Raw genomic sequence first — 27,623 nt, 5'->3', positions numbered from 1 at the left:
GCGTCGAACTCTCCTTAAATATTTGACGAAATCAAGAGCAGTCCCGCCCCCCCGTGGTCGTGATCCCTCCGTCGTATCTATATCCACTGAATTTAACACAAACCGACGCTCCGTTTTTATGTGCTCATAAATGTCTTAAATTCTTCTTTCACCCGCCTATTCCAAATTAAATGAAAATCTAATTTCAGAAATTACCTTAGCTGATTAATTTAAATAACAATTTAAGCATAAATGACCGCAACTCATGCAAACTAAACAGAATTGGTTGAGTTGGTAGACAGGTACGTATACGTCTTGGGCATGGATCCAAGCATTAGTACTGTTGAAGAAAATTACTAGTAATTACACGTCATATGCGGATAGAAGTCGCAAAAAGTAAGCAAACAGGACACAAGTGTGATCGGAAGAGGGAAAGAAGTGAAAAACAAGGAGGTTGCTTCAGTACTTGGCCACACACAAGGAGAAAAAAAGGGGGGGAAAAAAGGAGGTTGCTTCACAGATGTCCAATAGCCGCACTTTGAGGCACAGTGCCTCACAATTGTAATTGTCGGACCATGAGATGAGGGTGAGGTATTCGCATTACACGCCCGAAAAGCTTTTCCTTGCAGGTCTTGTTTTCTCTTCATGCTCTTTCGTTCAACGCCCCCATCAGCAATTCCCCTCGCTGTTCTTTCCTCTCTCCAAGTTCTAACAAATCCGCCTCGTAATTTTCCTCACTTCTATCCAATTTTCAACCTTTTCCACCCCTCGGATCCACTCCTCTTCCACGTCCACTACACCCCACAACAATTCAACCAACCCACTCTGTAAACTATCTCTTACGATCTTCGGCCTTCTCTCGCTTTGGATTCGAATGCACCTTTCTGAGCATCCGTTTTAGCTGAATAATGGCGAGCCAGGTGGTCAAAGTGGGGAGGGAGAAGCTGGAAGCGTGCATGACATGCCCTCTTTGTCATAAACTGTTGAAGGATGCTACTACCATCTCTCTCTGCCTTCATACGTGTAGGTTTTCCTATTCTCTTCCGTTTTACGCACCAACAATCTTACTTCTTCCGCTCTTCGGATTCTTTTTCGTCTTCGTTTTTTCATGCGTTGCGTACAGCGGTTCGGATTGATTCTGGCCTGCGACTACGTTATCTATGGCTTTGACTTCTCTTCTGATTATGATTTTGATTGAAATTTTATATTTTGCGGCGCTTTCGATGATGTTAGGCGTCTCTATGCTATGTATTTTGTGCTTCAAAATTTGGACGTCGTAGCAGCTCAGCGCTGTGTCATTTGTAGAACTTTTCGCTTATATTTCTTTAATTTGCTGTTGCCTTGGAATAATTAGTCAATCAGCATGCTTCTCAGGGTTTGGGCTTTCAATGTGGTTCCTTAATTCCTTCTTGTTTGAACGACTACAATTGTATGCATTCTAATTTACTTTCGCGAAAACATTTTGTGACCTCATATTTTAGCATGGTGAGAGCGTTTTACTGTAATATCTATACAGTGACGGAACACCTGAGGTTAATATCCTTTGCTGTTTTTCAATTGGTTAATTGGATTTCTAAGATTTGACTGTTGAAGAAAGGAGATTTTCATTTTTTGGGTGATCAAAAGAAAGGAGAAACTTTGATTGTGTTAGTTCATGCGTCTTTCATTTTTTGAGCTCATTTCCTATATTTTTGTGTAGATGGAACGCGTAGGATTGCCATCCCCCATCTTCGGTTCTTCACTACTACTGATATAAGTTAATGAGACATTCTTAATATAAACGATGTTGTTATTAAGGACATCAATTTTTTTGTTGCCATTGTAGTATGAGTATCTAACCTAGCAACCTTTTTTGGCTTTCTGAGGCATAATTAACATAAACCATCTTGATGGTATGGATGCAATTAATGTTTGTCATCATTACAGTGTTAAACTTAGCAAACTGAAGGAAATCCTTTTTTGCTTCCATCTGGAAGGATTGTTTTATCTGCTCTATTGAATTCTCCGATGGAATCTAAGGGGGAGTGTGGAACAGTTATGCAATTTCTTAAGGAAGTGTAGTTGCCGCAAAATTTCATAATATGCTCGATTTTTGCAGATCTGATGGCAAATTTTGTTTATACGGCAGTAATGAATTCCATCCACTTGCCTTTCTTTTGATAGCATAGTTTGGCTCATCAAATGATATTTGGCAAAATACCTTTAACATTGAACTCTGTACCAGTCTGCAGGAAATGCATATACGAGAGATTCTCAGATGAGGAAGCAGATTGCTGTCCAGTATGCAATATTGACTTGGGCTGTCTTCCGGTGGAAAAACTGAGGTCTGTTGTTGTTCGTTATTGCTAATTTAGTTGTACAAATATGTGTGGTTTATGAGGAATTTGAATTGAACGGAACAAACACGCTACGGACTGCCTGATTATAGAAATCTTACTATCTTTTTTGTACGAATTTTGCTCATTTCTGTTCCCCTTCTTACTGCCTTTTTGTTGGCATTCGAGATTTAAGAATGTCCTTTTGCTTATAGACTGATCTCCTTTTTCTGCTCTTCATCCTTAGTCTGTGAATGCCTGCAACTTATTTGTCTTCTTGTGGTGTCCGTGGTTACCTGACACCTTCTCCCAGATCTTAAGTTTTCCTCTACTGCATCTATCCTGAGTAGTGTAACAAATAACTGTCTGATTAGTGACCTACCTGGACATTTACCCCCATACTTTCATTTAGCAGCCCCCTTTGTTTTATTTTCATGAGAATCATTCTTTTACTATCTGCTTAACGTGCGAAGACAGCCTACTGGCGTAGCATGTGCTTTGAGGACATATCTTATTTCTGCATTTTATCTCGCATGCTTTTATTCATAGAAGCATGAAGTATTTAATCTATGCCATATAATTATTGGTGAATACTGATATTTGTATTGTAGCTAAATGTGATAACTTCTGGTAGATTGATTCCTTCCTCAATAAGGGATAATCAATTTGCTACCCTTTTGTTCATCCTGTATTTTAAACTAGCACAACTTTTTTCTGATAAATTTTTATAAAATCTATATACAATTAATCATGTGTGCCTAATGATAATATTCAGGCCAGATCACAATTTGCAAGATATTAGAGCCAAAATATTCCCTTTGAGACGAAGAAAGGTTAAGGCGCCAGAGGCATTACCTTCAGTACCTTTGCCAGTAAAAAGGAAGGAAAGATCACTTTCATCATTGGTGATTTCTGCTCCTAAAGTTTCAATGCAGACTGGCTTCACAGGAAAGAGAACAAAAACTGGTACAAGAAAGGCTGCTGCTTTACGCGGATGCAATTTTGCTGTTCATGAATCCATAAAGAAGGAAGAAGTCTATACCGAGGATAACCCTGTAAGCTCAAGCTCACCTGATTTATCTAATATAATTCTCAAAATAGAGGTCAGGTGGGGTCATAGGACCTGGGGCTTTGTTATTTTATGACTCAAGGTTTGGACTTGAATTTATACACAAGTTACCGGCATGCTTGGTGAAAAAATCTTTACTTTCTTGTAACCATCTCCTCTTATTGCGTTGTTGTAGGATTCTTCCACAGCTGAGCCTTCTAAGAAGAATAGGCCAAACGAAGATGCAGAGAACAATGTGGACCTTCCAGAAGGGAAAGTTGATCTCTGGACGCCCTTGAACTGTCTTGTTGAAGCTGCCAACAGAACAAAATCCTCAAAGTTAACTTCACAAGGCCTGTCTCTTGCCAAATCAGAGCCTCCAGCTACTCCCAATGGTGGACTAAGCGTGCCTGAAATTACAGGCAAATCAGAACCCTCTGCTTCTGTCCCTAGTGAATTACGTATGTCTAAAACCAAAAACAAGGATAACGGACATAAAACAAAATTTGGAGATGAGAAGGATGAAAATGTTGTGCCTCCAGGACAAGTGAGGCGGAGAAGGGTGCGTTCAGCTGGTCAGAAAAGAGCTGCAGCTCCTGAGATTTCTGCCTCAGCCCAAGTTATGCTAGATGCAGTTCGGGGCAGGGGTAACAGAGAAAACTGTCCTATTTGGTTTTCATTGGTTGCTTCAGAAGACCAGTAAGTTACCTAGCTATAGCTAGAATTAATATAATTGTATAGTGTTCAACTTCTGTGTGGCCCTTTAATTTTGAATTGACATTTTATGTTCAGGAAAGGAGATATTCCCTTGCCACAGATTTCAGCATGCTACCTGAGAATAAAGTAATTCTTCTTATCCCATTGCCTTTCTGCTGGCCTTATTTTCGTTTGCTTCATATATGGCCTGATTTTTAGACTGATTGTGCCTCTACCCTTTGAACTGTTAATGAATTGAAATTTTCTCATTCTCCTGTGTCAGAATGGTGGTTACTGTCGATTAAAGAAGTATAAAAAATCTACACAAAATTTTTGTACATGCTAATTTGAAGTTTCTTAAAAGAAACTCCAGCATTATAGTCCTATAAAAACATTAGTGACGAAGCAACATATAAAACATTTGATAGAATAATGTCAAGAAGATTCATAATACCCTAAATGTGAGCATGAGATTCTGCGAAGCAGTGCCTCCTATTGCGTGGTTTTGAAAGGTAAGTTAAGCATTCGTCAGCTGGCTTGCTTCTATTGTTACCCATCCTCTTGTTTTTCTTTTCTTTCTTTCTCACATGCTCTTCTTTATTTAGTATATTATGTTTTGCTGACCCAGAAACAAAAAATCATGTTTTGATGGATAAAGAAGTGCGCAGTGAATTATGCGGGCATGGGTGATTGGTGTCTAACACTTGTTTCTTCCCCTTTCACAGGGATGGTACTGTGCCGGTCTCGTATATTCAAAAGTACCTTGTTAAGAAACTTAATCTTGCCAGCGAAGCAGAGGTGAGTTCGATACAATAGTGGTTGCCAGCATCATTTTACTACACATAAGCGTGCGACACCGGTGGGGACATTATTGGGTTGGCAATAATATGATAGTGTTATTTGACAGGTGGAAATAATGTGCCGCGGTCGACCGGTGATGCCATCTTTGCAACTGCATAACTTAGTTGATCTCTGGTTCAGGACTGCCTCATCCTCTAAAAAGATTCCTGCTTCTGTTGGCTCCTCCGCCAAGGACTTCGTTATGGTTTTATCATATTGTCGGAAGGCCCTCCCTCTTTAGACATTTTCTGTTCTTCTACCTCAATTTTGCTCTATCTTACGTTTTGTTTTTTTCTTCTCACCCATTGAAGTCTTCTCCAAGATAATGAAAATAGGAATCATAAGAACGTATCGGCGCATTTGCTGTTCCTATGCCATTGTTTGCCAAAGAAATGCTTCTCTTTCGAGTTGTCACTGTTCAAATCACATCATAAACTTGGGATACTCCCACACTCATTTCTTTCGAATTTTTTTCATTTGGAATTTTTCATTTTGGGATTGGGAGCAATACCAGCAACAACTTTCTTCTTCACATTTTACTTTGGAAGGTCACCGTTCTGTTTACTTTGGAATTGGGTTGAAGTTCATTTGGCATTTAACGGTTTTCAAATTTTAATCCTCTTTGTTCTTGATCTCAAGTATAGTTTGATGAGACGATGACAACGAGGGAAAAGCAGTGGAGAGAACGACATAATTATGAAACCACAGGGATTGTGGGAACAAGTGAATAGGTTCGGAGTGTGCATGATTGATCTGCGAGGGACACTGGATGTCAAATTAAACGTCCTTGCCTTGGCCTTAAAATCAAAATTATGGGGCGAGACGCTGCACTTTCATATTCTGTATCTCTCCAGACCCTTCATTCGTACCCTTTTATCCCCTTCTCTTCCTTCACATTAACCGCTGCATCTATACACAATCTAATCCACTCATAATTAACCTCCCTCGCTATCAATATCAACCTCTGCATATAACAGAGGATTAGTCATAATTTTGAAAGCTTTCTTCGCCAACTTCCCCTTCCCACCTCTGCAGTCCTGTATTAGATACTACTAGGAAATCAGCCCATCCTTTATAATGGGGTTGGAATTTCACGATGACCTCAAACTGTTGGGGGGTGGGGGACGATTGAAATTGCCAGAGGCCCGGACGAAAATACACCGAATAAATAACGAACAGATAGTACAACGGTGAGATCATAACCACAAGGAGCAAAACCTGCCGTAGTTATGGTAAAAAGTAGATTGTGCATCAAGAAACATGCTTAATTACTTTATATCAATTTTGAATATCACACTGAAATATGACGACGATACTGAACTAGCAAAAAGCCAAAAAATAGACAATCGAATGAAGCCCCTTCCTCAAAAAGTCAGGCTGAAAATTTTGTTGCCTATCGAATTGCAGATTGTTAGCATAAAAGTCAGAGTCAGTTTGTGTCCGGGAAGTCAGCAGACTTCGTCATCGACGTTTCCACCACCTCCTTTCAAAAGGCGACATTCTTCATCGGACCAGCAACGTTAAAACCAATAAAAAGAGGGAAATTAAGAAACAAAGAACTGAACACACCTCGAATCCTATTACGCTCAAATCCGGGTATACGTTGTTGTGAGGGGTTGGCTTCCCACAACGGAAAGCAAGCCACATTCGGCAGCGGTTTCCTCATCAAGAAATATGTTAAAGGTAAACAGAGAGAGAAGAGAGAGCAGAGAGTAAACAGTAAAATATGTATTCAATCGACACCTGGTATAATTTCTAACATCCTATTTATAGACCACTAGTCCACTACCCATTTCCCATTTACCTTCTTGCCCCTACTAATACTATTACCAGTTTACCACATATCAATATACTCCCCCCCAACAAAAGATCCTTGTCCTCAAGGATCAGTACAAAGGTGGAAATTAAAACATGTAAGTGGGGTAAGGCACTCTTTTTTTTTTTTTTTAAGATCATAAGTTGCTAAGACTGGAAGGACAAACAAAAACAAAAGGACATGAAAACCCAAACTTGTTGCAGCTTTCCTTCAAATCCCAATTCCATTGTTGCACTTGATGCTAAAACCAAACGAGTAGAAGGCCCATAATTGGTGAACGAGACCATCGTCAGTAAACCACCTTTCCCAACCAATTTCTAGCAGCATTTTTTTCCCCATCACAGCTAGAGTGCTTCCAAGGCAACCAGAATGTTGAGCCATGATTGCAGTTGACAAGTGCACGCTCCTTACCCATCATACGAAAGGTTTCACTATCAGTAAATGATCGGCCCTTAACTGTTGCATACAAACCAAAAATCCATACAACTTCCAGCCATAACAATTCTGTTACAATCCTATTGACATAACACGTTGCCGCGGTGATGAGATTAATGACAAGAACAAAGGCTAAGAAGATCAGGCCTAATGGTATGATGAAAGCTGCAGCTGCAACAGCCATGGTCAAGCACAAAGCCACAGACACACCTTCCCCAATTTTGATAGAAGCAAAGAATTCCTCAGAAACAAAAAGTTCCTTTGCTTCAATCGCTATAATTTTTGGCTCTACCTGCAGTAAACTTCCGCACCACATCACCTTTGAGATGGAAGCGAAAAACTCAAAAGGCGAATAACGAAGCTCTTTGGTCTGGGTAAAGATTTTCGGGTTCAATAAGACCGGCAAGGAAACGTACGTCCCACCCCAAAGACGCCCCAATAGGCCCACTTCTTTACTCCCCGTAAATCCAACAAAAGCCAGCATCACATTAATCGCTTTAGTGTTTGGGTTCAACCCGATTTTAGCACCAGCCCTACCCACCCAGAATGTAAAACCATCTTCGTCCTTGCTGAGCTGATCTCTGACTTCATCAACCAACAACTCACGTCCAGCCGTTTGATCAGAATCCCTCCACTTGATGAATAACGCAAACAGCTCCGGCGAATGCATTGGAGTTCGCATAGGGTCGTTGATGCATAGGTCGGCCAGTGTGTTCTCCATTCCTCCTACTAAAAACTTCTCGTCAGCAGTAGTGCTGGACAGCAATAATGGTGTGACAGCACGGTAATGAAACGCAACAGTTATGCAGTGGCCTAGACTCAAGGTTTTGACCTCTGTAATGAATGGAATCTGCTTAGTGGCCTTCAACAGATGTGAACAAGATGCCTGCAGAAGAGTATTCATAGAAGACACAGACACAGAGGTGTTCGCAGGCAACGAAAAAAAAACAGAGGGAGCTATAAGGGCTTGCAACTTGGACTCATCCCCAAGTGACTGTGGAAGGGGGCCGAACTTCGGTCCCAAAATGGAAGAAGACCTAGAGGTCCCAAAATCAGTAGTTCGAGCATCAAACAGAGAAGACATTTGTGACGTCTTGGGAACAGAGAAGGATGGGCGTGCCCTCTTGTGTAAAGCCCAACAGCATCGAAGGTATAGTAACTGTTTCGCTAGAAAGAATAGTTGATGAAGGTAGAGCATCCCATAATGCCAGAATCCATCATCACTCCCGCAACTAAGCAGAGGCGCTGGTTCTTTCATTTGTTGATCTGTTCCCATCTTCTTGTCATTCTCACATATTACTTGATTTGCTTTAGCCTCACCGATTTGAGTCTTGCCATTCACGACTGCAGCTACATTGTCATGTTGAGATGATTCCTTCATAGCTTCGTCTAATTTCTCGTTGTTGAGATCCTTCAGCTTGTCATCAACAGAAAGTGTGCATTTCGAAATCACAGTAACTTCTTCAACTCTCTTAACTTTTGTGTTGGCCTTCGACTCCACCATTGTTTCTGCACCAGCTTCCGTGTCCTGGTTCTCATTGGTCACGTTGTTCATATCATCATCGTTGGCTATTTTGTTTTCGGTTGCAACGATTTCATACAGATTCGAATCGTTCCTAACTTCATCTCCATTTTGCTCATCTGATTCGACAAGCAGAATAGAGGTAGATCCCCCTTCGCCTGAGTCAGTGACCAGATCTGATGAGACATAGGAGATTTGAGCAAGAATAACTTGGAGATATTCATCCAACCTACTCGCCGATAATTTCAAATCATTGATAGCCAGAGCATGTTGGTCCAGGCGTGAGTGAATAGCATCAAGGGAGACTTGCTGGAGCTCAAGTCGATGCTCCAAATCATCAATGCATGCAGAGGATCGAATGTCCGGCGGTGGCGCCATGGACCGGACAAAAGGCTCTGATACCTTTGTTAAAGGTAAACAGAGAGAGAAGAGAGAGCAGAGAGTAAACAGTAAAATATGTATTCAATCGACACCCGGTATAATTTCTAACATCCTATTTATAGACCACTAGTCCACTACCCATTTCCCATTTACCTTCTTGCCCCTACTAATACTATTACCAGTTTACCACATATCAAAATAAGTCATCCGTGACCCGAAAAACCGCATGCAACCCAACAAGTACAATAGCCACTATGGAAGACACGAACAAATTCAGCCAGACGCCAGCAAGTACAAGTACCAAAACTGTTATTAATCCCAGACCACAGAGTACCGTTCCGTCATCCAATGTTTGGTCAAATAAGACAGGGGGGCTATCACGACCGAAGTAGAGGGAGTACCAGGCAATGAAGACGATCATGTAAACGATCATGGCAATGGGATGCCAGAAGAGAATAATGAAGATGATCACAAGGGAAACCAAGACGTAGTTATACTTGAAGTAACTAAAGTTTCGTCTGACGCGTAACATAGCATCGGTTTTGGTGCGGGGGCGGGAGAAGGCGGAGAAGCCGAGGAGCTGGGACCATGGGCGGGGAGTGACGTAGAGAGGCCGGGAGGCATGCGTGGCGGGGGAGACGAAGGAAAGATCCGACGTCGGTTGTGGTTGGGAGGGGGCGGGGGCGGGGGAGGGGGCGGCGGGGGTTTTGATGGACATTGGTGGGGGAGAGTCGGATCTAGCACTGTAACTGTAAGAAGAAAATGAACGTTGGCGCTGGCTTCGCCTCCAATAAAGAACGGGGGAAGGAACAAGAGAACACCGAGTGGGCCCGTCTTCCAACCGCTTTTGATTCTTTAGATCTAGTAATAATAATGATCGTATTGGTTCAACTTTGCTTCGGCCCCAGCCTCACAAAAATGCCTAATAATTATGATCGACTTTCTCAAGCCTGCGTGATATTGTTATTGATTGATATTCATAATATCCTCATGGGTGATTCATATTTGCATCTCACGTAATTTTACAGTTCGCTTTTGCTGCACCCTCCCTTTCTCAACTTCCGAAAGATGCTGCTCCAAGAAAAATTTAGACACTTTGATTACTATGACAACCCTTCACGTCCTCTACAATAGATTCATATCTTTTTCCTGGAAATGTGTGTTTATGAGCATCCAACAAAACACAAGCCTCGCTGAGCTGTCAACGACGGAATACATCACCGAATGAATAGTTTTAATTGATCCTTGCCAGTTGCAGCTGATTTTTCTTTCCTCATGTCGCAACGAAGAGGATACGCATGCTTGCCGCTATATTCCTATAGGATTTCCTGATTTGCTCCTTATAGAATAATCTTACCCATCGAATATGCAATTAAAATTCATCCACCTCTATAAATTTTTTACCCAAATGCGGCAGTTAGAATCGAATGAAATGTTTCCGTTTCCATTTTCATTTTCCTCTACTTTTTGAGGTTCTCAAAATTACCATAATCAATTTCGCAGCAATTCCAGATATCTCAAGGCACTCACATGGTATCCATGACTTCTGCCCATGTGGACAGCAATAATTTCGGAACATGCCAACTGTAAAATTTTTCTAATCACTAATTACCAACATTATAAAACAGATCCTAACTTGTATTTAAAAATAAGGGGAAAAAATAAATACGTTACAAAAATAAGATTGCCCCATCAGCAACATTTCAGCTTGGTCGCCCTATGCTAGTTGACTATACATCATCCTTAGCCGTGCCATGAAATTTCCTCCCAGCTTCAACAGCTTCCCTGTAAGGATAAAACAGTTAAGAGATGTATACGCATGCAAAAACAGTTATATACGCATACTTTAAGGCACGATGCATGCACAAGGACACGGGGTATATAAAGATATAGCATGAATACCTGAATGCATTTACAAGCTCCTTATTTTCAGGATCCAGCTTTACTCCCTCATAAAATGCATTTGCTGCTTCATCGAACTTCTGCAAGTAGGACAGCAAAGGCAAAATTTACAAAATGGGAATCACATAACCTACTGTCAATGCCAAAAAGCAAAAGAGTTTGTAAGCATGCCTGCATCAAGCGTAAAGCTGCCCCTTCCCTATAACAAGCTTTTGGCCAGTCTGGTTTTAATGCTCTGCAGGCCTTTGCATCAGCTAAAGCATGCTCAGCTTGACCCAACCTGATCCAACAAAGACTTCTATTGGATAGAAGAGTAGCATCAGTGGGGTCTAGATCAATTGCCTGTCACAACGTTGCAAAAATAGAGTACAGTAATTGAGAAAACAATCATTCCATAAAATATAAATAAAAACATTTAGGATCTTTATTTTCTACGACTGCACTCCCTCCGTTTCTTATTATAAGAAACGAATAACCGAATTATGTTGATTAAAAAAAACAGTTAAAATTAGTTAAGAACAATCAATGTGTGAAAAGTATATTTTTTTTCCAAAAATGCCCTCATTAACAAGGAGAGAGAGAGCATGAGAGAGAACAATTAAATTATTAAAAGAGAGAGAAGTGAGAGGAAGAGAGAGTGTGAGTTGGAGACAATAAATATAGGTAAAATAGGAAATCAACACAAAAATTAAAGATAACTTTTAAGTATCTCTTATATATAGGAATATGCCATAAGCATCAAATGTCTCTTATAATAAGGAACGGAGGGAGTACTAGATAAGCATACTCAAGCAAATCAGAGATCAGGATCAAACAAGAACTCATTAGGCTCTATTTACATATTTTCTGGAGAAGTTACATTTAAAAAGAGAACTTTGCCCTCAGACTACTATCTAATGCTTTTTTTAATTACTAATTTATTATGCATTGTAGTTTGTAGCTCTCAAAATGACTGAATTTGAAAAAATAACACAGTTACAGAAGGACACAATTCATGACTCAAGACTCAAGTGCAAGATCAGCAGACTTTACCTGCGTATAGGCATCTACGGCCATATAATAGTCTTTCCCCTTAAAGGCCTCGTCCCCTCTTGATTTTGCTTCCGCAGATTTCTTCTTGGCTTCAGGTGTCACCTAGATCAGTTAAGAAACTATTATAATAAAGATAAAGATGGGCATTTATGCGCATTAGCCGATAGAGTCAATATGTCATTTTTTATACGGATACATAGCCAAAAACCAATTGCCAGTATGACAGCAAAGGGGAATTACAAAATTGAAGATAATTTCAGCTATCACACATGCTTGAGAAGATTTTAATAAATAACGAGAGTGGAACAGGAACAAAGTATAAAGGACAGAAATAATTTTGGTAAAAATCAAAGATTAAGGGAAATTCAATACCACTCCAGCATAATGGAGCAACTAAGAAGCAGACCAAAATTAACCAAAATAAAGAAGAAATTGATATATTTTCATAGGAACAAATGAATGCATTTTATTTAAAAAAGAGCAAACAAACCTCAGGAAGATTTTGCTCTGTCAAAGCAGTATCCTTGCGGCAACCAGTTTCTGAAGCATTTCTTGTTTCCTACAAGGAAAACATTGTTATCACATCAATTTTAAATATCCTAGAGCAGTAAAATGGGAGAATTACCAAGAGGTCCTAAAGAAGAAATTTAACTAACAAAAAATTTCAATGACAAGTGACCAGCCTGAATCTGTTGTTATTACCTACTTTGAAACTCGTCATTACTTACGCTTCACTTGTCAATGAACTTTAAGACGAAGATGAATTAGAGAACTTGGAAGCAGCAGAATTACTTGGAAGCTTTTATTTTCATTGGCATTTTAACCGAGCTAAAATAAAGGCTCTATTTAACAAAATATATCCAGAAGAGGCTTCTTAACATAAACCTCCTGCCCAGCATGTTATGACTATATCCTAACAATATAGCAAGTGCTATAATACTCCTTATTTAGAAATAAAATAGGGTTGATATAATCTTTGGTCTGTCAAATTTGTTCTTATTTTGGTTTTAGTCTCGTAAGTTTCAAACTATAAGTTTTGGTCTTTTAAGAGGCAAAACAGTCTAGATTTTTATTGAATTATAGAGACCAACGTTTTAAATGAAAAGAAACTTAAGGAACTAAAACCTATGGTTTGAAATTTGAGAGACCAAAACCAGAATGAGGACAAATTTGGAAAACAAAAAATTGTATTAACCCAATAAAATAAAATGTTATAGCTTAGTAAAATCGGTGATAAGGGGAAAAGAGAGCTGACTACTTGTTTTTTATTTTCTGATTGCGCAGACTCTAATATGCCATCAATACTCCAAGTAGGAACAGTCTCGACTATTGATGTCAAGGGGAACAATATCTCAACAGCTTTGCGATTGCCCCTTAAAGCTGCAACCATTATTGGCTTCATTCCGTCCTGACATGCCCCCAAAAAAAAAAAAAATCACATTCTAACTCGAATATTGATGAAGATACAACAATAACAATAAGGTGATTCTGGATGCAGCATTCTTCACAACCATAAGGAGTACAAGTGAAAAGCAAAAAAGTATGAATAACCTCAATTTTGGAAATGAAGAAATAACAGCAAGCACTGAGAACTGATATAGAATTCCAAGGACACATGTTCCTCAAATAAGTGGACAAAGAAGTCATTAAAAAAAAAAAAACCTATATTTTGTACGATGCCAGGCATGCTGTTATGGTAATGGCATCTGGGTGTTAGCGTGTCTGCACGCGGTGGGTGCATACTCATCCACTTTCGTCCAAGCTCAAGTAAATCGATGTCATGTGAGTACAACACAAATCACTCGTTATATCACTAGTAAGCATAATCAGTTGCAGGTTACATAAGAACAGTAATCGGCAAGGTCTGTGCACCTATGACGCAGGGTCGTTCATAAAGTTAAGTTACAGTCACTTAGTTCATTGTGTCCAGGACAAGAAAGAAATGATAGAATAGCAAATGACATAAAAGACCACCAGTTTAGGAATAACCATATCATATAAAGACAAATATCAATCAGCGGGCGTGTTTTCAAACTCTTAACAGCATAAGTGAATGTTCCAAAAGGAGAAGATTATAGTAAGGTCCTTAGAATCAGCACACCTCATCAGCGACATTGGGATCAGCTCCAGCTTTCAATAGGCAATTTATAAGTTCTGGATTTCCGTTATCAGCAGCAATGTGCAAAGGAGTTGCTCCACCAGCACTAACATTTACATTAGCACCTGCCTGTGCATGACATGCAAAAGCATGAGGATTCAAAGTTTCTATAATACTTCAGGATACAGCTAAGATTTGGCATATGGTAAGCCCCTAGTTCATAATCATTATTGACATATTAAGATTAAACATAGAACAATGAGAGAACAAGAATTCATTATTTTGTTATCACAATAACCCTATCATATTATTTATCAGAACAGAAAACAAGAAAATAAAATATTTTATGGCCACAAATAATAAGTTGCAGTCATCAATAACTTGATGAAAGATACACTACCACACTGCTTTTTTGGGAGATGGAATGTTTCAAATTTCAATCTCAATCAAGCATGAATTTGTCATTAATATACTAGATGTTTATGGAATATGTACAACCTGAACCAACAGCTCTATACATGTCAGAGAACCAGCTGCCACAGATGAGAGGAGAGGAGTAACACCGTCGTCAGTCTCAGCATTAGGCTGCAATGCCACATTGACAAGATCAAAATATTATAAATCTATACTGTACCTGTTGCAAATTAAAATAGTGCCTCCTACAGATAAACTTTAAATTATATATTCAAAATTGAAAGAGTTAGAGTCTGATCTTTAATCCAAAAAAGGCATTCTCATGGAAGATTATCTATTAAATTATACCATATTAGGAGCATATTACGCAGCACTATTTTATGGCTTATCTTTATTCACAGAAGTTCTGGCAAGCAAGACAAAATTGTAATTTAGCATCTTCTATCCTCCATTTCAATGGCATCAATCAGAATTACTGATGTTAATTAAGCCCCTCAATTATGCATAGTCAGTCACAAGGCTCCCTTTCTCTAATGGTTCGCTATCCTCATGCCCAAATCCTTTATTTTCTACTTCCTTTCTTCTGTTAAAGGTCTTCAATACCATAGGCCCAATAACATCAGATCCATCAAAGTCAGATACAAAGACATAAGCTATCAACATGGAAGAAAGAAAAATTTTCTTCTTTATTTCAAGGCGTATAGAAACAACATAAAATATTTAACATTAACTTATCGTTTGAATATTAAATTAAAATGGAGTTTTAACCTGCCAGAATTCCCTCAGAAGTAAGCTTAACTGGTCAGCTTTCTTTTATAATGGACATTATTCACGATAAGCATCGTCAAATTATATAGAATATCATCAATATGGCTAATAAAAATAAAGAACATATGTGATCTTACGTTTGCATGATGTTCTAACAGAACACTGACGGCATCTTTCTGGTCATGACCCGCAGCCCAAGTCAATGGTGTTCCAGCGTCACTTTCTAAATCAGCATCAATACCTCTGGAAAGCAAATACTTGAGCAACTCAATGTCTCCTACAGGAAGGCACATACTAGATTAAAATAAACAGAACAAGAACAATAAGACGGCTAAATTGAATTCTGTTAAAAAACGCACGAGATTAAGAGAATAAGAGATCGTAAAAGTAGACTGAGAGGCAATTTCTTTTTTATGCAGAAGTGCACATAATCTGAGAAATTCTGGGAAAGCACCTATTCCTGCGGAATGATGCAAAGCTGTGGCTCCTAAGTTGCTAGCAATAGTAGGATTGGCACCACGGTCAATAAGATATTTAGCCGTAACAGTATGCCCCTGACGAGCCGCATGAATCAGAGCAGTCTCGCCTGAAAAGAAATAGTAATTCGAGAGGTTAACATTTATTGGAAAATTTACAAGAATTTATTGGCAAATTTACAATATAATAATAGGAGAAGAAAGTGGATTTTAATATTTTATATGTGACAGAACAATATATGTTGCAGATATTTGCAAGGACAAAAACATATTACCATCGTCATCTCTCTCATCCACGTTTAGCTTTAATTCCTCCAACAGATATTCACAGACTTCAGTCTTCCCTTCGCGAGCCGCAAAATGTAGTGCTCCTCGTTTATTTGCATCCTTGATTGCTGCCACGGTTTTCGCTAAATCCCTGTCTTCATTAAGCTGCCCCGCCAAATCTACCCCAGAAAGGAAGAACCCAGATGAAGAATTTGAACAGCAAAGGCAATAGTAATGACGAAAGAATTGTAGGCGAAGAGTGAGACAATTACTTTTCAGGAGATCAAGATTTCCAGTGCGAGCTGCGTTAAGAAATAGTTGAACTTTCTGCCTCACTGCATTGAGAGAAGGTATGGAATTACAACAAAATTGACATGCCGAATCATGCGACGCAATGGTAACTTCATACTAGCAGAAAACCCTGCGAATCGGAGAATATAAAATTGCACTTATCTATATGTGAGGGGTAAAGGACAAGGGACCTGCAAGAGCGTCAGAAGCATCGCGGGCCATTGGAGGGCAGAGGCAAGAAATCTCTTCGCAAAACACTCGCTATGGAAGTCTCTGTCTTCGGTTTTGCGGCGGGCTCCGGGTTCAGTAGGCTTGGACGTCGGGTTCGCGCGCCGGCTCCGCAAAGTCCTCAAATACAGGCACGTTTTCTGTGCTTTTTGTGGCATATGTACTCACTTGCTTGTGTGCCTTTTTTTTTTTTTTTTGGGTTACCACTTGCTGGTGTTTTGTGCTGGTAATTGAGAGCTGTGTGAATGAACGTAAGAAACTACCTATAATTTTTTTTATATCAAATTAATGTATTTGTACAACGGCGAGAAGAAAAAACAATTAAGAATAGATTTTGTAAACAGAATGATTATGCTAATAATCCTCTAAATATTCTCACTTTATCAAAATAATTTTTTTATAAATTTTATTCTTTCAAAATTTATTTGTAAAATAATTTTTTTAGAGACTATTCTTTAAATCATGGTAACGCCCTTTTTATCTAATATATATATTTGTAAATATAATTTAAAATATGTGTACATATTTTTATTTTAGTTAAGTGCAGATCATTCCTTTTTCCCCCCTATGACCCATATCATTATACTTTTAACCTATTATGAGGTAGTAAAAAACTTTAAAAACATGATACTGATAATGATTGAGGTAAACGAAAGAATTTAATTATTTTTCTAAATAATGTAGATGCAGACAACAACCGTTATCATATTATATCTTTTTAAATTATTTTTTGACGTTATTTTCTGATTGTGATCTCTGAAGGCAGTATAGTTGGCTTAACAGTTTTAATAGGAGTATCTTTCAGGGACGTTCTTTTGAAAGGCATCACTAATTAAATGTCCATAAAACGAAGCATCACGCCTTATATTGTAATTAAAAAGATCTTAAAATGCTCCTTACAAATGAAAAAGGAGAGAATAACTAGAAAATACTTTGCGGCGGAGAGGAATTCAGGTTTGTTTGTCTAAAGCCCAAGAGGACGCTGGATACCCTCGATATTACATGCTTCCACTTTCCAGTCTTGCGCTGACAATATCGGGCCTAAATGGACTGACACTATAGACCCGGCCCATTTCCCCCCGCTTTCAAAGCATTTGTTGCGCATTTAAAAAAAAAAAAAGAGGGAAAAAAACAGAAAACGAAAAGGACGGAGACCCAAATAATTGCCGGAAACAATGCGCTGCGTCCCATTTAATTTGCATGATGATGAAGCAATGGTGGATCGCCCTCCGCATCATGCTGCATGGAATCTAATAACCCTCTGCCTTTTCTGCGTCCTTCCCTACGCCGCATCCTATCCCTTCGCCTCAAGAAGACTGCATCACCGAGCATGCGACCGCCTGAGCCCACCGCCTTAGCCTCATCTTCACTTGCTCTGGATCCTCCCCTTCACATCCCCATTCTCATATTAATTAGGCATGTCATTTCACACAAACACCAAAGAATAACTTCGTTCATTAACGGATCACATACTCTACTGGATCTCACGCAATTGAAGAGCTGTTCTGGGATTACTCATTGGCCCACACATAAAAATGACAGCTTTAATTGGAAAGGATGGATTAAAAATTATTATATTATAATTGCTTGGAAATAAAGCTTCGTCAAAAATTCTACTATGAGTAATATGTACCACTTGTTATGCTTATCCTCATTATTTATCTTTCTTTAATTAATCACATGACTATATTATGGGACTGTGATCTGATTCACGAGATCAGTACTGGCGTTAAGTGGACGAGACGCACATGTGCGTCAATATATATATATACACATACCAGGGCTGCAAATCTTCCATGAATCAGCGTCGCTAGTTGGGCTGGGAGAGGAGGAGGAGGAAGAGCGAGGGGAGGCTGAGAGCTGGCGGTTGACGGCGAAATAGAGGTCGAGTGCGGGTAATGTGGCGCACAGCGCCTGGCCGTCTTCCTCGTTGAACCCAAACCCCAATTCTATGCACCCTCTCAGCTCGCTCAGGTCCTCGTCCGTCACGTGATCGTAAAAATCATGACTCTTCCCCGCCCTCCTCCCTCGCTCCGATCTTGTTCGCCTTTTCTCCCACGCAATCTCTCTGCGCGTATCCCCCAACGACAGGGGCTTGGATAGCCACTTCCTCTTCTTCCACAGCGGTGTTGCCGGCGTCGTCGTCGTCATCTGCTTCGTCTGTTCCTCCTCCGAGCTCCCCATTCCCTCCTCTGCCATCGGCTTATTCATTGGAGGTAGCGATGAGAGCCACCTCGTCGATCTAGCACGCGGAGGAGTGGGGTGGGCCTCGATGCCTCGCCCATTGCCAGCCTCACTACCTCTCTACATAAACACCCCACGCATTCCTCTCCCACCATTCATTTCTAACATCTCTGCGTTATTTTTGATACCCGCCTGCTACATTTGGGTAAAATATCCTCGTCCTCTAAATCTATCCTGTCCCTCTTTCCATCTCGTAAGCTCCCAACACTAATTCTTTTAGCACGCCCTCCTAAATATAGTCAGAGTAGAACCACCAAAACATAGACTTTTGCATTCTTTTAACATTTCAAATTAACTTCGAACCACTGCACGTGTCAGATCAAGAATTTGTCAATTTTTACACTTCTTTACTGAATGAAATGTATAACTTCTAAAGTAACAGGAGGCCACTTAAAATAGGTTCCTGTTGCTTTACTTTGATTTGAGACGGGACTGATGAAGAGGCCTCCTGCCGAGAGTGATGGCTGAAGAAAGAAGCACTCCCTTTCTGGCCTTTCTGTTGTCGTGGGAGGGGAACCGAAAGTGGTAGTGTACATACGGAGTCATGTTATTTCAACAAATGATGAGTCCTCATGTTGTCCAGAAAATCCATCCTATATTTAGAGCCCCGTTTCAAATTCTAATCTCATGGTAACCAATTGCATTCATTTCATTACGGTGCTCTCTCCCATTCATCGGTTTCCAACAACCTTCTTCCGCGTTTGGTACGAACAACAAGAGAAAAGAAAAAATTCCATAATCAAATTTCTAAAACGCAAATCTACGAGTTCATCCTCTGGCTCTTGCCTGGTTTGGTTCCTCCATCCAGGTGAGAGTTCCTGAAAAGCTATCTCATGATCAAGATGCCTTAGACAGCTCCGAGAGGCCAATTTCTTCTTTTTGGGTGTGCATCAAAAACACAAAAAACTCTTCCAGTCACCTTCCATCATGCACAGCGAGACGAGTGTGTTGCTATGTCTCGTGTGCATCTTGGGTTTCCTGAGAACCCCGGAAGCATGGGCCAAGGGCGAAGAGCCGTTGGTCTTGGGTTGTGGGCTGGCCGACGGTGGCGGCAAGGATGCCGATGGAAGGCAATGGGAGGCAGATACTAAGTACTTGTCGGGAGGTGATTCAACAACGTTCAAAGCATTGTACCAAGACCCTTCGGTCATGTCCGAGATTCCATACATGTGGGCACGAGTTTTCACCTCAGTGGCAACGTATAAATTCCCAGTTCTACCCGACAAGCGTTATTGGCTTCGCCTCCACTTTTACCCCTCCGTTTATGGTTCCTATAATCCGAGCAATTCATATTTCTCCGTAACGGCCAACGGGGTTACGCTTTTGAGCAACTTCAGCGCTTCTATTACTTGTCAGGCCCTGTCTCAAGCTTACATTGACAGAGAGTATTCCCTTGCCCCTTTGAATTCAGATACTCTCACGGTAATTAAAACCAATGTTGCACTTTTTTATAAAAAAGAAAAAAAATTCGCAACCTAAGTTAAAATCAATTTATGCGAACATTAAAAGAGTTTTTTGGCATACCAGCATGTATATTTAGATTTTATATACACAAGATAATTAATGATATATGCAACTACTGCAATTATTTATAATTAATTTCTTCCAGGTTACTTTTAAGCCATCAGACAAGTACGATCAAGCTTTTGCTTTTGTTAACGGGATCGAGGTGATTCAAATGCCAGATTTGTTTGATTCAGCCATTTTAGTTGGGCATTCCGAACAAACCGTTGATGCAAAAAGCACGAATTTGCAGACAATGTTTAGGCTCAATGTTGGTGGGCAATATATACCGCCACTCCAAGATTCTAATCTTACAAGGACATGGTACGATGATACGCCTTATTTATATGGCGCATCAGTTGGGGACACCAGTCAAGCTGCTGACGATGTCACTATCGACTACCAAACCATGCCACATTACATTGCTCCTCCCAGTGTCTACTCTACGTCAAGATCGATGGGGAACGATCAGAACGTGAACATGGGATATAACCTCACCTGGACATTCCAAATTGATCCAAATTTCATGTACCTCGTGAGGTTTCACTTCTGTGATTATTATTTTTCTAGAGTGAACGAGATAGTTTTCGATATCTACGTGAACAATCAAACGGCACAGGCCGAAGCAGATGTAATAGCGTGGACAGGGGGAAAAGGAGTGCCAACGTACAAGGACTATGTGGTGATTGTGCAAGATGGGCAGGGCAGCGAGCAATTATGGATCGCTCTGCATCCATCGCCCGAAACAAAGCCTGAGTACTATGATGCAATATTGAGTGGGGTAGAGATATTCAAGATCAATGGCACAGCCTTGGCTGGGCCAAATCCTCAACCGTCAGATATGCTGGTGAAGAGTAAGCAAAAATCGCAGACTTTTAACACACCCAGAAGCAGTCACAAAAAGACCGTATTATTAAGTGCCGGAGGAGCCGCGGGAGTTGCATTCTTAGCTGCAATATGCATTGTTGTGTACCAGAAGAAGAAGAGAGCGCCGGGATCAGATTCACATACATCATGGCCACCAATCTATGGGAATTCCCATTCAAATGGCAGTAGATCCACGATGTCAGGGAAAAGCTATGCTGGAAGCAACATATCGGCCATGGCTCAGGGTCTTTGTCGCTATTTTTCCCTGCAGGAAATCAAGCAAGCGACCAAGAATTTCGACGAGTCTAATGTCATTGGGGTTGGAGGATTTGGGAAGGTTTATAAGGGTGTTATAGACAACGGGATGAAAGTGGCCATTAAAAGGTCGAATCCACAATCAGAACAGGGAGTGAATGAGTTCCAGACTGAAATTGAGATGCTTTCGAAACTAAGACACAAGCATTTGGTGTCCTTGATTGGGTTCTGTGAGGAGCAGAATGAGATGTGCCTTGTTTATGACTACATGGCTCGCGGCACCCTAAGGGAGCATCTATACAAGAGCAGCAAATCTCTGTCTACTTTGTCGTGGAAACAAAGGTTGGAGATTTGCATTGGAGCTGCAAGAGGGCTTCACTACCTTCACACTGGGGCCAAATACACCATCATCCATAGGGATGTCAAGTCAACTAACATTCTATTGGATGAAAGTTGGACTGCCAAGGTTTCAGATTTCGGGTTATCAAAAACAGGTCCGGACATGAAAAATGGGCATGTTAGTACAGTGGTGAAGGGAAGCTTCGGATATTTGGACCCTGAATATTTCAGGAGACAACAGCTGACCGAGAAGTCTGATGTGTATTCATTTGGAGTGGTCTTGTTCGAGGTTCTATGCGCAAGGCCGGTTTTGAATGCTAACCTTCCAAAGGAGCAAGTGTCTCTTGCGGATTGGGCTTTGAGCTGCAAAAGAAAGGGGACGTTGGAGGATATTATTGACCCGCGTCTGAAAGGAAAGATCAACCCAGAAAGTTTGAGCAAGTTTGCAGACACAGCAGAGAAGTGTTTGAGTGATCATGGGCTTGCCCGACCCTCGATGAATGATCTGTTGTGGAATCTAGAACTTGCTCTTAACCTCCAACAAAGCACAAATGGATCGAATAACTCTTGGGAGGAAAGCGAGCTTCAAGGGGCGTGTTTGCGAGACAATGACGTGGCAAAGCTTATCCGTACAGGTGAGCATGAGGCAGGCCAAGATTCTGCTGATACTTCACAAGTTATCTTCTCACAAATCGTCAATCCTACGGGACGATGAACGCAGTAATATTAGGGGCGATCTAAGGAACCCATGCCATCATTCAAGTCCATAGATGCTTTGTTACCGTCACTCGTGTTGGCTTTCATGCCTTCCACCACTCCCTTATGTTGCTGGACGGCAAACCTAAATATATCTTTCTTTGGCCAGGCCTTATCGATAAATTTTTAGATTGTATAAAGTTTTAATATGAATATGAATTTAAAATATTACTGATAACATAACATAAAAATATGAATGTTGTTGTTAAACTTAATATATATTCAAGATTCCATTCGCGTTAAAGAGGGAAAAAAATCAAATATCATCCGCCAGGTCAGGCACGGAGAAACACACCATATATGCATACCACGACCGATTCAAAAACTTTGTCGTGGCATCAATCCCACACCGTAGATAAGTGTAGATCCAACGGATCATATTTAAACATGAAACCAAACGGGATGGCGATCCGGGCGACTGCGCTTTCCACCAATCAGCGCTTTGGAAATATATTTCCCCCGCCCTTTATAAATTGCGTCGCACCGATAAATCATCACCACAGGAGCAGCGATTGTTGATATCCCCTGTCTTGAGTCTCATCATGGCGGCCTCTGCCCAGTCTAAGTCCAAGAAATCCGCAGTCGCGAGGAAACCCAAGTCCTCGCCCTCACATCCTCCTTTCGCCGAGGTATTATTTTTAGTCGTCCTTTTTTTTTTTTTTTCCTTGAGTTCCGGTAATTCGTCTACGGCGTGATGATTGATGGTGTGCTTCTGCTGGCTTGGCAGATGATCACGGATGCGATCGCAAGTCTGAAAGACAGGACCGGTTCCAGCCAGTACGCCATCACCAAGTTTATCGAGGAGAAGCACAAGCATTTGCCCCCCACTTTTAGGAAGCTGTTGCTGAACAATTTGAAGAAATCTGTGGCCGCTGGCAAGCTTGTCAAGGTCAAGAACTCCTTTAAGCTTCCACCCAAAAAGCCGGCTCCTGCTACCACGAAGCCTACAAAATCAACCGTCAAGGCCGTCCCGAAGTCTCAGCCTAAGCCCTCCGCTAAACCAAAAGCAGCGGCTAAGCCTAAAGCCGTTGCCAAACCTAAACCCAAACCCACTGCTGCAAGAAGTGCGAAAGTGACTTCGAGGCCGGCCAAGACATCGGCCAGGACCTCGCTAGGGAAGAGGGTAGCCAAGGCGGCAAACACTGTGAAGAAGCCCAAGAGCGTGAAATCGCCGGCCAAAAAAGAGGCTGTCAAGAAGGCTAGGAAGTAGAAGTAGCGAGCGTTTGTTTGTTAGGGCATGAGTTCAACTTATGTATCTGTAAATTCGTTTGTAGAATGGAAAGGAGTATATTTTGTTGGCTTCCGAAAGAGTATTGCTCGTTTATTTACTAATGAAAAAATGTTTCCAGTTGCAATTCTATTTCCAAGAAATATGCGATAGACCCGCACCCCTGGTTTAATAACTAGCAATCGAAGGAACTTCTACTTTACAAGTTGGTGCATCTCAATCTCGTTCGTCCTTTTTAGGGGCTCCAAGCCCGGGAATTGTCCGATATCATGACCAAGGAGCGGATGAAATTCTTGCTCCAAACCGATAGCGAACTCCGATGGGTGATGAGCTCCGTCATGCTGGAAATAGTCTGCAATCTGGGTAAAGCAATAAGCATAACCGTAAGTTTGCGATCCGTTGCATTAATAAAATGGACCAAGTTTGGAATGACAATTACATGGTTGGCGAGAGCTATTCCACTAAACACGGCTGCCTCTATACTTGAACCTAGCAGCCAGTCACCACATACACCAGCTCTTCCGTAAGGATCAAAGATGCAGGGAATGCCAAGTGTATTTGTTGGAAGAGCTGCACCCCTGCAAGTCATTGATCAATATCAGTATCGATATAATCAACATATCGCCAACATCTATACAAAATATAATAAAATATATAGGAAGTTTATAAGCCCTAATTTTAATTCATCCTTCTCCTGAATCTGATCCAATATTATATAACCTTTGAAACATTAGCCAGATAAATAATTTAGTTTTCATTCAAGCTTGTCTTAGACAATGGCGCGGAAGCGAGCAAGCATATCAGAAGCGCAACTACGGGTTCATGACTAGCATTCTATCCAAAAGCAACGTTGAATGAGATAATAGTCAAATGGGTATTAAACATCCTGATCGAACTAACGTTCGCTGAGGCCCGGCCAGCATATAAATAATATGTATGCATACATCCATGCGTCGTTTTAGAGGCTGGCACAAAGTACAGGGTAGTGCAAACATCTGATAACTGCAATCGAGTGAATCCAGGCGCTACTTCTAAAGAGTCAAAGGTAATTCTTACACATCAAGACCAAATTATACTCGCCCGTGAATTTTTCCTGGTTATCTTGTATGCCTGACGGAGATCTTTTAAATTCCAATGATGGCACAACATTGTCAAAGCAATCGAACTTAATACTTAAAGATTGGATTCTCACCATAATTGGAGCCTGGTATAGAATGGTTTCTGAAGAGATCCTTTTGGTAATCCAAGAGCAGCCTCAACACCCTCTAGCATGCCTGCCTTCACCTTCGTTGCAGTGGCGGTAGGGATATTTTCCTGATAAACATAGTATGGTATTAGTTTATCAAAAATAATATCGTTACTTCCCATGACTATTCAAACCAAACCGAAGCCTAAACGTGATCTCACCATTGAAGTCAGCATAAGAAAAAATCTAGAACAGTCATTTTGTCTACAAACCTGTGGAACCTTGTTTTGCTTTCCATAAGCAGCAGTGCTCAAAAAGGTCCAACAGTGGGGACCACCACTTTGGGACTTCAGTAGTTTTTTGGTATTATTGCCCATCCATGAAAGAGAATCAACTCCTTTCACAAAAGCTCCTTCAAAAGGTATTGCAGCTGAGCTGCCTGGGAGAGGAAGCGGATCATCAAATGCTGCTAGAAGGGCCCAAATTGAACTCAACTCTAACCTCTAGCATACCAGACAACAAAAACAAGAGAATGAAAATAATGTAGCTCGGCGCCTACCCGTAGATGAAGTGACAAGTTTACTAGCATATAAAGTCAAATGAACCAATAAGGAATATGTCTGGGTTTTACCTTCATTTGCTTAGCTACTAGTGGTAGTCCTGATGACATAAGCAAGCGATTTGCACATTTTCCTGTAAGTAAAACAGAGCAGGGAAGAGTTACTATAAATGAATAAGTCAAATAACTCAAGCTACAACTCAAAATCTCCCCCGAAACCGAGCACGACTTTGGAACCCAAACATATAGCAGAAAAGACACCGTTGCTACACTGAGGGAGCTAGAGATGGACATATTAAGTTACCATTGTGTGCAATAACAATAGCATCAAACTTCCCACAAGGTTTCCCATTCTCACTCAAGTGCCACATCCCATTGAATGGCTCAAGTTTACTGATCCAGCATGGTCTCACCACACTTGCCATGTGAGTCTGCAATGAAAGATTCTTATCAGGGATGACAATGAAACATAAGCAGAAAAGAAGCTTTCAACCAGTAAACAGGTTCACTGACCATTGTTGTATGAAATAGATTATTTTCTTCGGAATAAATCACAAATGTCATTTCCTCGTAAGAAATTAGTAATTTAACAATTATACTTAGGAGTTGGCAGTTACCACAGCACAACTACCCCTGTGCCTTGGAAGCAGAAGCACGTTGGTCTCAACAATGTATTTACTTTATCAGATATTTTGGTTAAACTTTTAATCACCTCAGACAGTAATGAATCAGCAAGTGGCCGCATTCCGTCTGTGCCAATATATCTTGAAGGAGATGGTGGAAATGGAACAAAATGACCACCATTATGAAGTTCTCCGATTGTACCCTGCCACTCTTGGACCAAACCCTTCTCCAACCAACCATCAAGGAGCTCACGAAACAGAGAATCATTCACTGTAAAGAATTGCGCTGCGTGGTCAAATATCAAAGGCTGCGGATCAATCACTCGGGTTCCCATTCTTCCTCCCAGACCATGAATACCCTATAAACAATATGCAGAAACAGATGGTTAATTCCCGAAACTGCTTATTCATTTTTCCTTTTTCTTGCTGCAGAGGAAGACTTCAATGCTTCTATTGCAATTTTCTTTCATTGGAGTTCTTGACTAATGCAGTCATTGCTTGTCAAACGGTACTCCTGAGGGTTCAAACGGAAGATGCAGAAATCAATGTAATATATAATTCGACCTTTGACATGTAGCGGGGGACAGGACCATAGAAAAGCTTGGTTAACTATTATGTTTCAACTCATAACTCCTAACACAACCCAGGGTTATCCGACGACACAAGTACTAACCAGAAAGCAGAATACCAAGTTACCAACTAACCGTGTCGAATACAGTGGACCGTACACCACGCTTCTCCAAATACGTGGCGCAAATGATTCCCGACATGCCACCTCCGATGATGCCAACGACTGGGTCATCTGAGATTGGAGCAGTGAAGTTAACTTGCTCTTGGTTGAATGTTTTCTTGAGAATTGACCTTCGCGATGTGCCATAAGAAGATTTTCCGCGGCTTTTTGTGCTAGCCTTTTGCTTATCCGGGGTGAATTTGGGCTTCTGTATCGAGGCGTCCAGTTCGGATGTACAGGTCAGAATTCCGAACCGCGCGAATGAGAAGGCAATGGGGGATTTAGGGGTCTTGAAGGGTTGAAAAGGAAGGGAAGAGGAAAATGAATAAGAAGATACCATGATTTTTGTTAGGCAAGAGAGAGTCGGGTAAATGGGGTGGTCACACTGGATAAAACACGTTATGCAGAGACCGCCCAGAAGTGCGATGGAGGTGAGAGAAATCAGTGCATTAATTCCATAAGAAATTAAAAATCAGTATTTAATTGATAATACCTTCGCTCTTTAATATAAAAATTAATTAAATAATTTAAAAAAATTTTAAAAATTATTTAGATTAGTTATTTGTAATAAATAAATATTATTTTTTCTAAAGTATCTTTACTAATCAAAAGTATTAGTTAGAATTATCATTATTATAAAAACTATTTTAAAATAAATAAATATATATAAAATAAAGTAAATTGGAATCTTATATTTAAAATCAAAATAAAAGTCAAAATCATAATTACTAGCTAGTAGATTGATAGACCACTTAGCCCTCAATCCCCTGGCCTTGTTTTCCCATGCATGAGCAGCATTTACGGCATCCTTTGGATATGAGAACA

The 27,623-nt window shown here is 40.5% G+C and overlaps 7 protein-coding genes across 8 annotated transcripts; 3 read left to right on the top strand and 4 right to left on the bottom strand.

Moving 5' to 3' along the window:
• The first annotated feature begins 482 nt into the window (after positions 1-482).
• On the top strand, positions 483-5,366 carry LOC114746215 (E3 ubiquitin protein ligase DRIP2). Its single transcript, XM_028934435.1, has 7 exons — positions 483-1,002; positions 2,204-2,303; positions 3,070-3,349; positions 3,539-4,041; positions 4,135-4,185; positions 4,764-4,836; positions 4,946-5,366. Exons 1-7 carry the CDS (start codon positions 888-890, stop codon positions 5,117-5,119), a joined length of 1,296 nt encoding a protein of 431 aa, XP_028790268.1. The 5' UTR covers positions 483-887; the 3' UTR covers positions 5,120-5,366.
• Positions 5,367-6,148: 782 nt separating this feature from the next.
• Positions 6,149-9,750, bottom strand: LOC114746272 (PRA1 family protein F2-like). Its single transcript, XM_028934502.1, has 2 exons — positions 9,231-9,750; positions 6,149-6,550 (listed from the first exon to the last, which is right to left on the bottom strand). The coding sequence occupies exons 1-2, from the start codon at positions 9,748-9,750 to the stop codon at positions 6,465-6,467; spliced, it is 606 nt and encodes a 201-aa protein (XP_028790335.1). The 3' UTR covers positions 6,149-6,464.
• Positions 9,751-10,449: 699 nt separating this feature from the next.
• LOC114746212 (putative ankyrin repeat protein RF_0381) lies at positions 10,450-16,691 on the bottom strand. Of its 2 annotated transcripts, none has more exons than XM_028934424.1 (13): positions 16,472-16,691; positions 16,262-16,324; positions 15,998-16,168; positions 15,701-15,832; positions 15,384-15,523; positions 14,563-14,649; positions 14,068-14,193; positions 13,222-13,374; positions 12,457-12,525; positions 11,967-12,068; positions 11,106-11,276; positions 10,935-11,014; positions 10,450-10,817 (listed from the first exon to the last, which is right to left on the bottom strand). In XM_028934424.1, exons 1-13 carry the CDS (start codon positions 16,500-16,502, stop codon positions 10,763-10,765), a joined length of 1,380 nt encoding a protein of 459 aa, XP_028790257.1. In that variant the 5' UTR covers positions 16,503-16,691; the 3' UTR covers positions 10,450-10,762. The 2 variants fall into 2 exon arrangements, with proteins under 2 accessions (XP_028790257.1, XP_028790259.1); XM_028934426.1 differs by having other exon boundaries at positions 13,225-13,374.
• Positions 16,692-17,815: 1,124 nt separating this feature from the next.
• LOC114746271 (uncharacterized) lies at positions 17,816-18,707 on the bottom strand. Its single transcript, XM_028934501.1, has 2 exons — positions 18,287-18,707; positions 17,816-17,895 (listed from the first exon to the last, which is right to left on the bottom strand). The coding sequence occupies exons 1-2, from the start codon at positions 18,705-18,707 to the stop codon at positions 17,816-17,818; spliced, it is 501 nt and encodes a 166-aa protein (XP_028790334.1).
• A 972-nt stretch (positions 18,708-19,679) lies between these two features.
• LOC114746270 (receptor-like protein kinase ANXUR1) lies at positions 19,680-22,431 on the top strand. The gene is made up of 2 exons (XM_028934499.1): positions 19,680-20,174; positions 20,362-22,431. Exons 1-2 carry the CDS (start codon positions 19,680-19,682, stop codon positions 22,429-22,431), a joined length of 2,565 nt encoding a protein of 854 aa, XP_028790332.1.
• Positions 22,432-22,961: 530 nt separating this feature from the next.
• Positions 22,962-23,827, top strand: LOC114746217 (histone H1). Its single transcript, XM_028934437.1, has 2 exons — positions 22,962-23,101; positions 23,200-23,827. The coding sequence occupies exons 1-2, from the start codon at positions 23,015-23,017 to the stop codon at positions 23,680-23,682; spliced, it is 570 nt and encodes a 189-aa protein (XP_028790270.1). The 5' UTR covers positions 22,962-23,014; the 3' UTR covers positions 23,683-23,827.
• LOC114746211 (renalase) lies at positions 23,763-27,213 on the bottom strand. Its single transcript, XM_028934423.1, has 8 exons — positions 26,773-27,213; positions 26,158-26,427; positions 25,750-25,876; positions 25,518-25,579; positions 25,159-25,389; positions 24,893-25,014; positions 24,140-24,278; positions 23,763-24,059 (listed from the first exon to the last, which is right to left on the bottom strand). Exons 1-8 carry the CDS (start codon positions 27,136-27,138, stop codon positions 23,895-23,897), a joined length of 1,482 nt encoding a protein of 493 aa, XP_028790256.1. The 5' UTR covers positions 27,139-27,213; the 3' UTR covers positions 23,763-23,894.
• Between the last annotated feature and the right edge of the window lie 410 nt (positions 27,214-27,623).

The sequence above is a fragment of the Neltuma alba genome, unplaced genomic scaffold (assembly GCF_004799145.2).
Source record: "Neltuma alba isolate B1F8T4 unplaced genomic scaffold, ASM479914v2 tig00004928_pilon, whole genome shotgun sequence".
Taxonomy (NCBI): Eukaryota; Viridiplantae; Streptophyta; class Magnoliopsida; order Fabales; family Fabaceae; genus Neltuma; species Neltuma alba.
The sequence above is the reverse complement of the archived record's forward strand: the minus strand, read 5'-3'. Positions and strand labels throughout refer to the sequence as shown.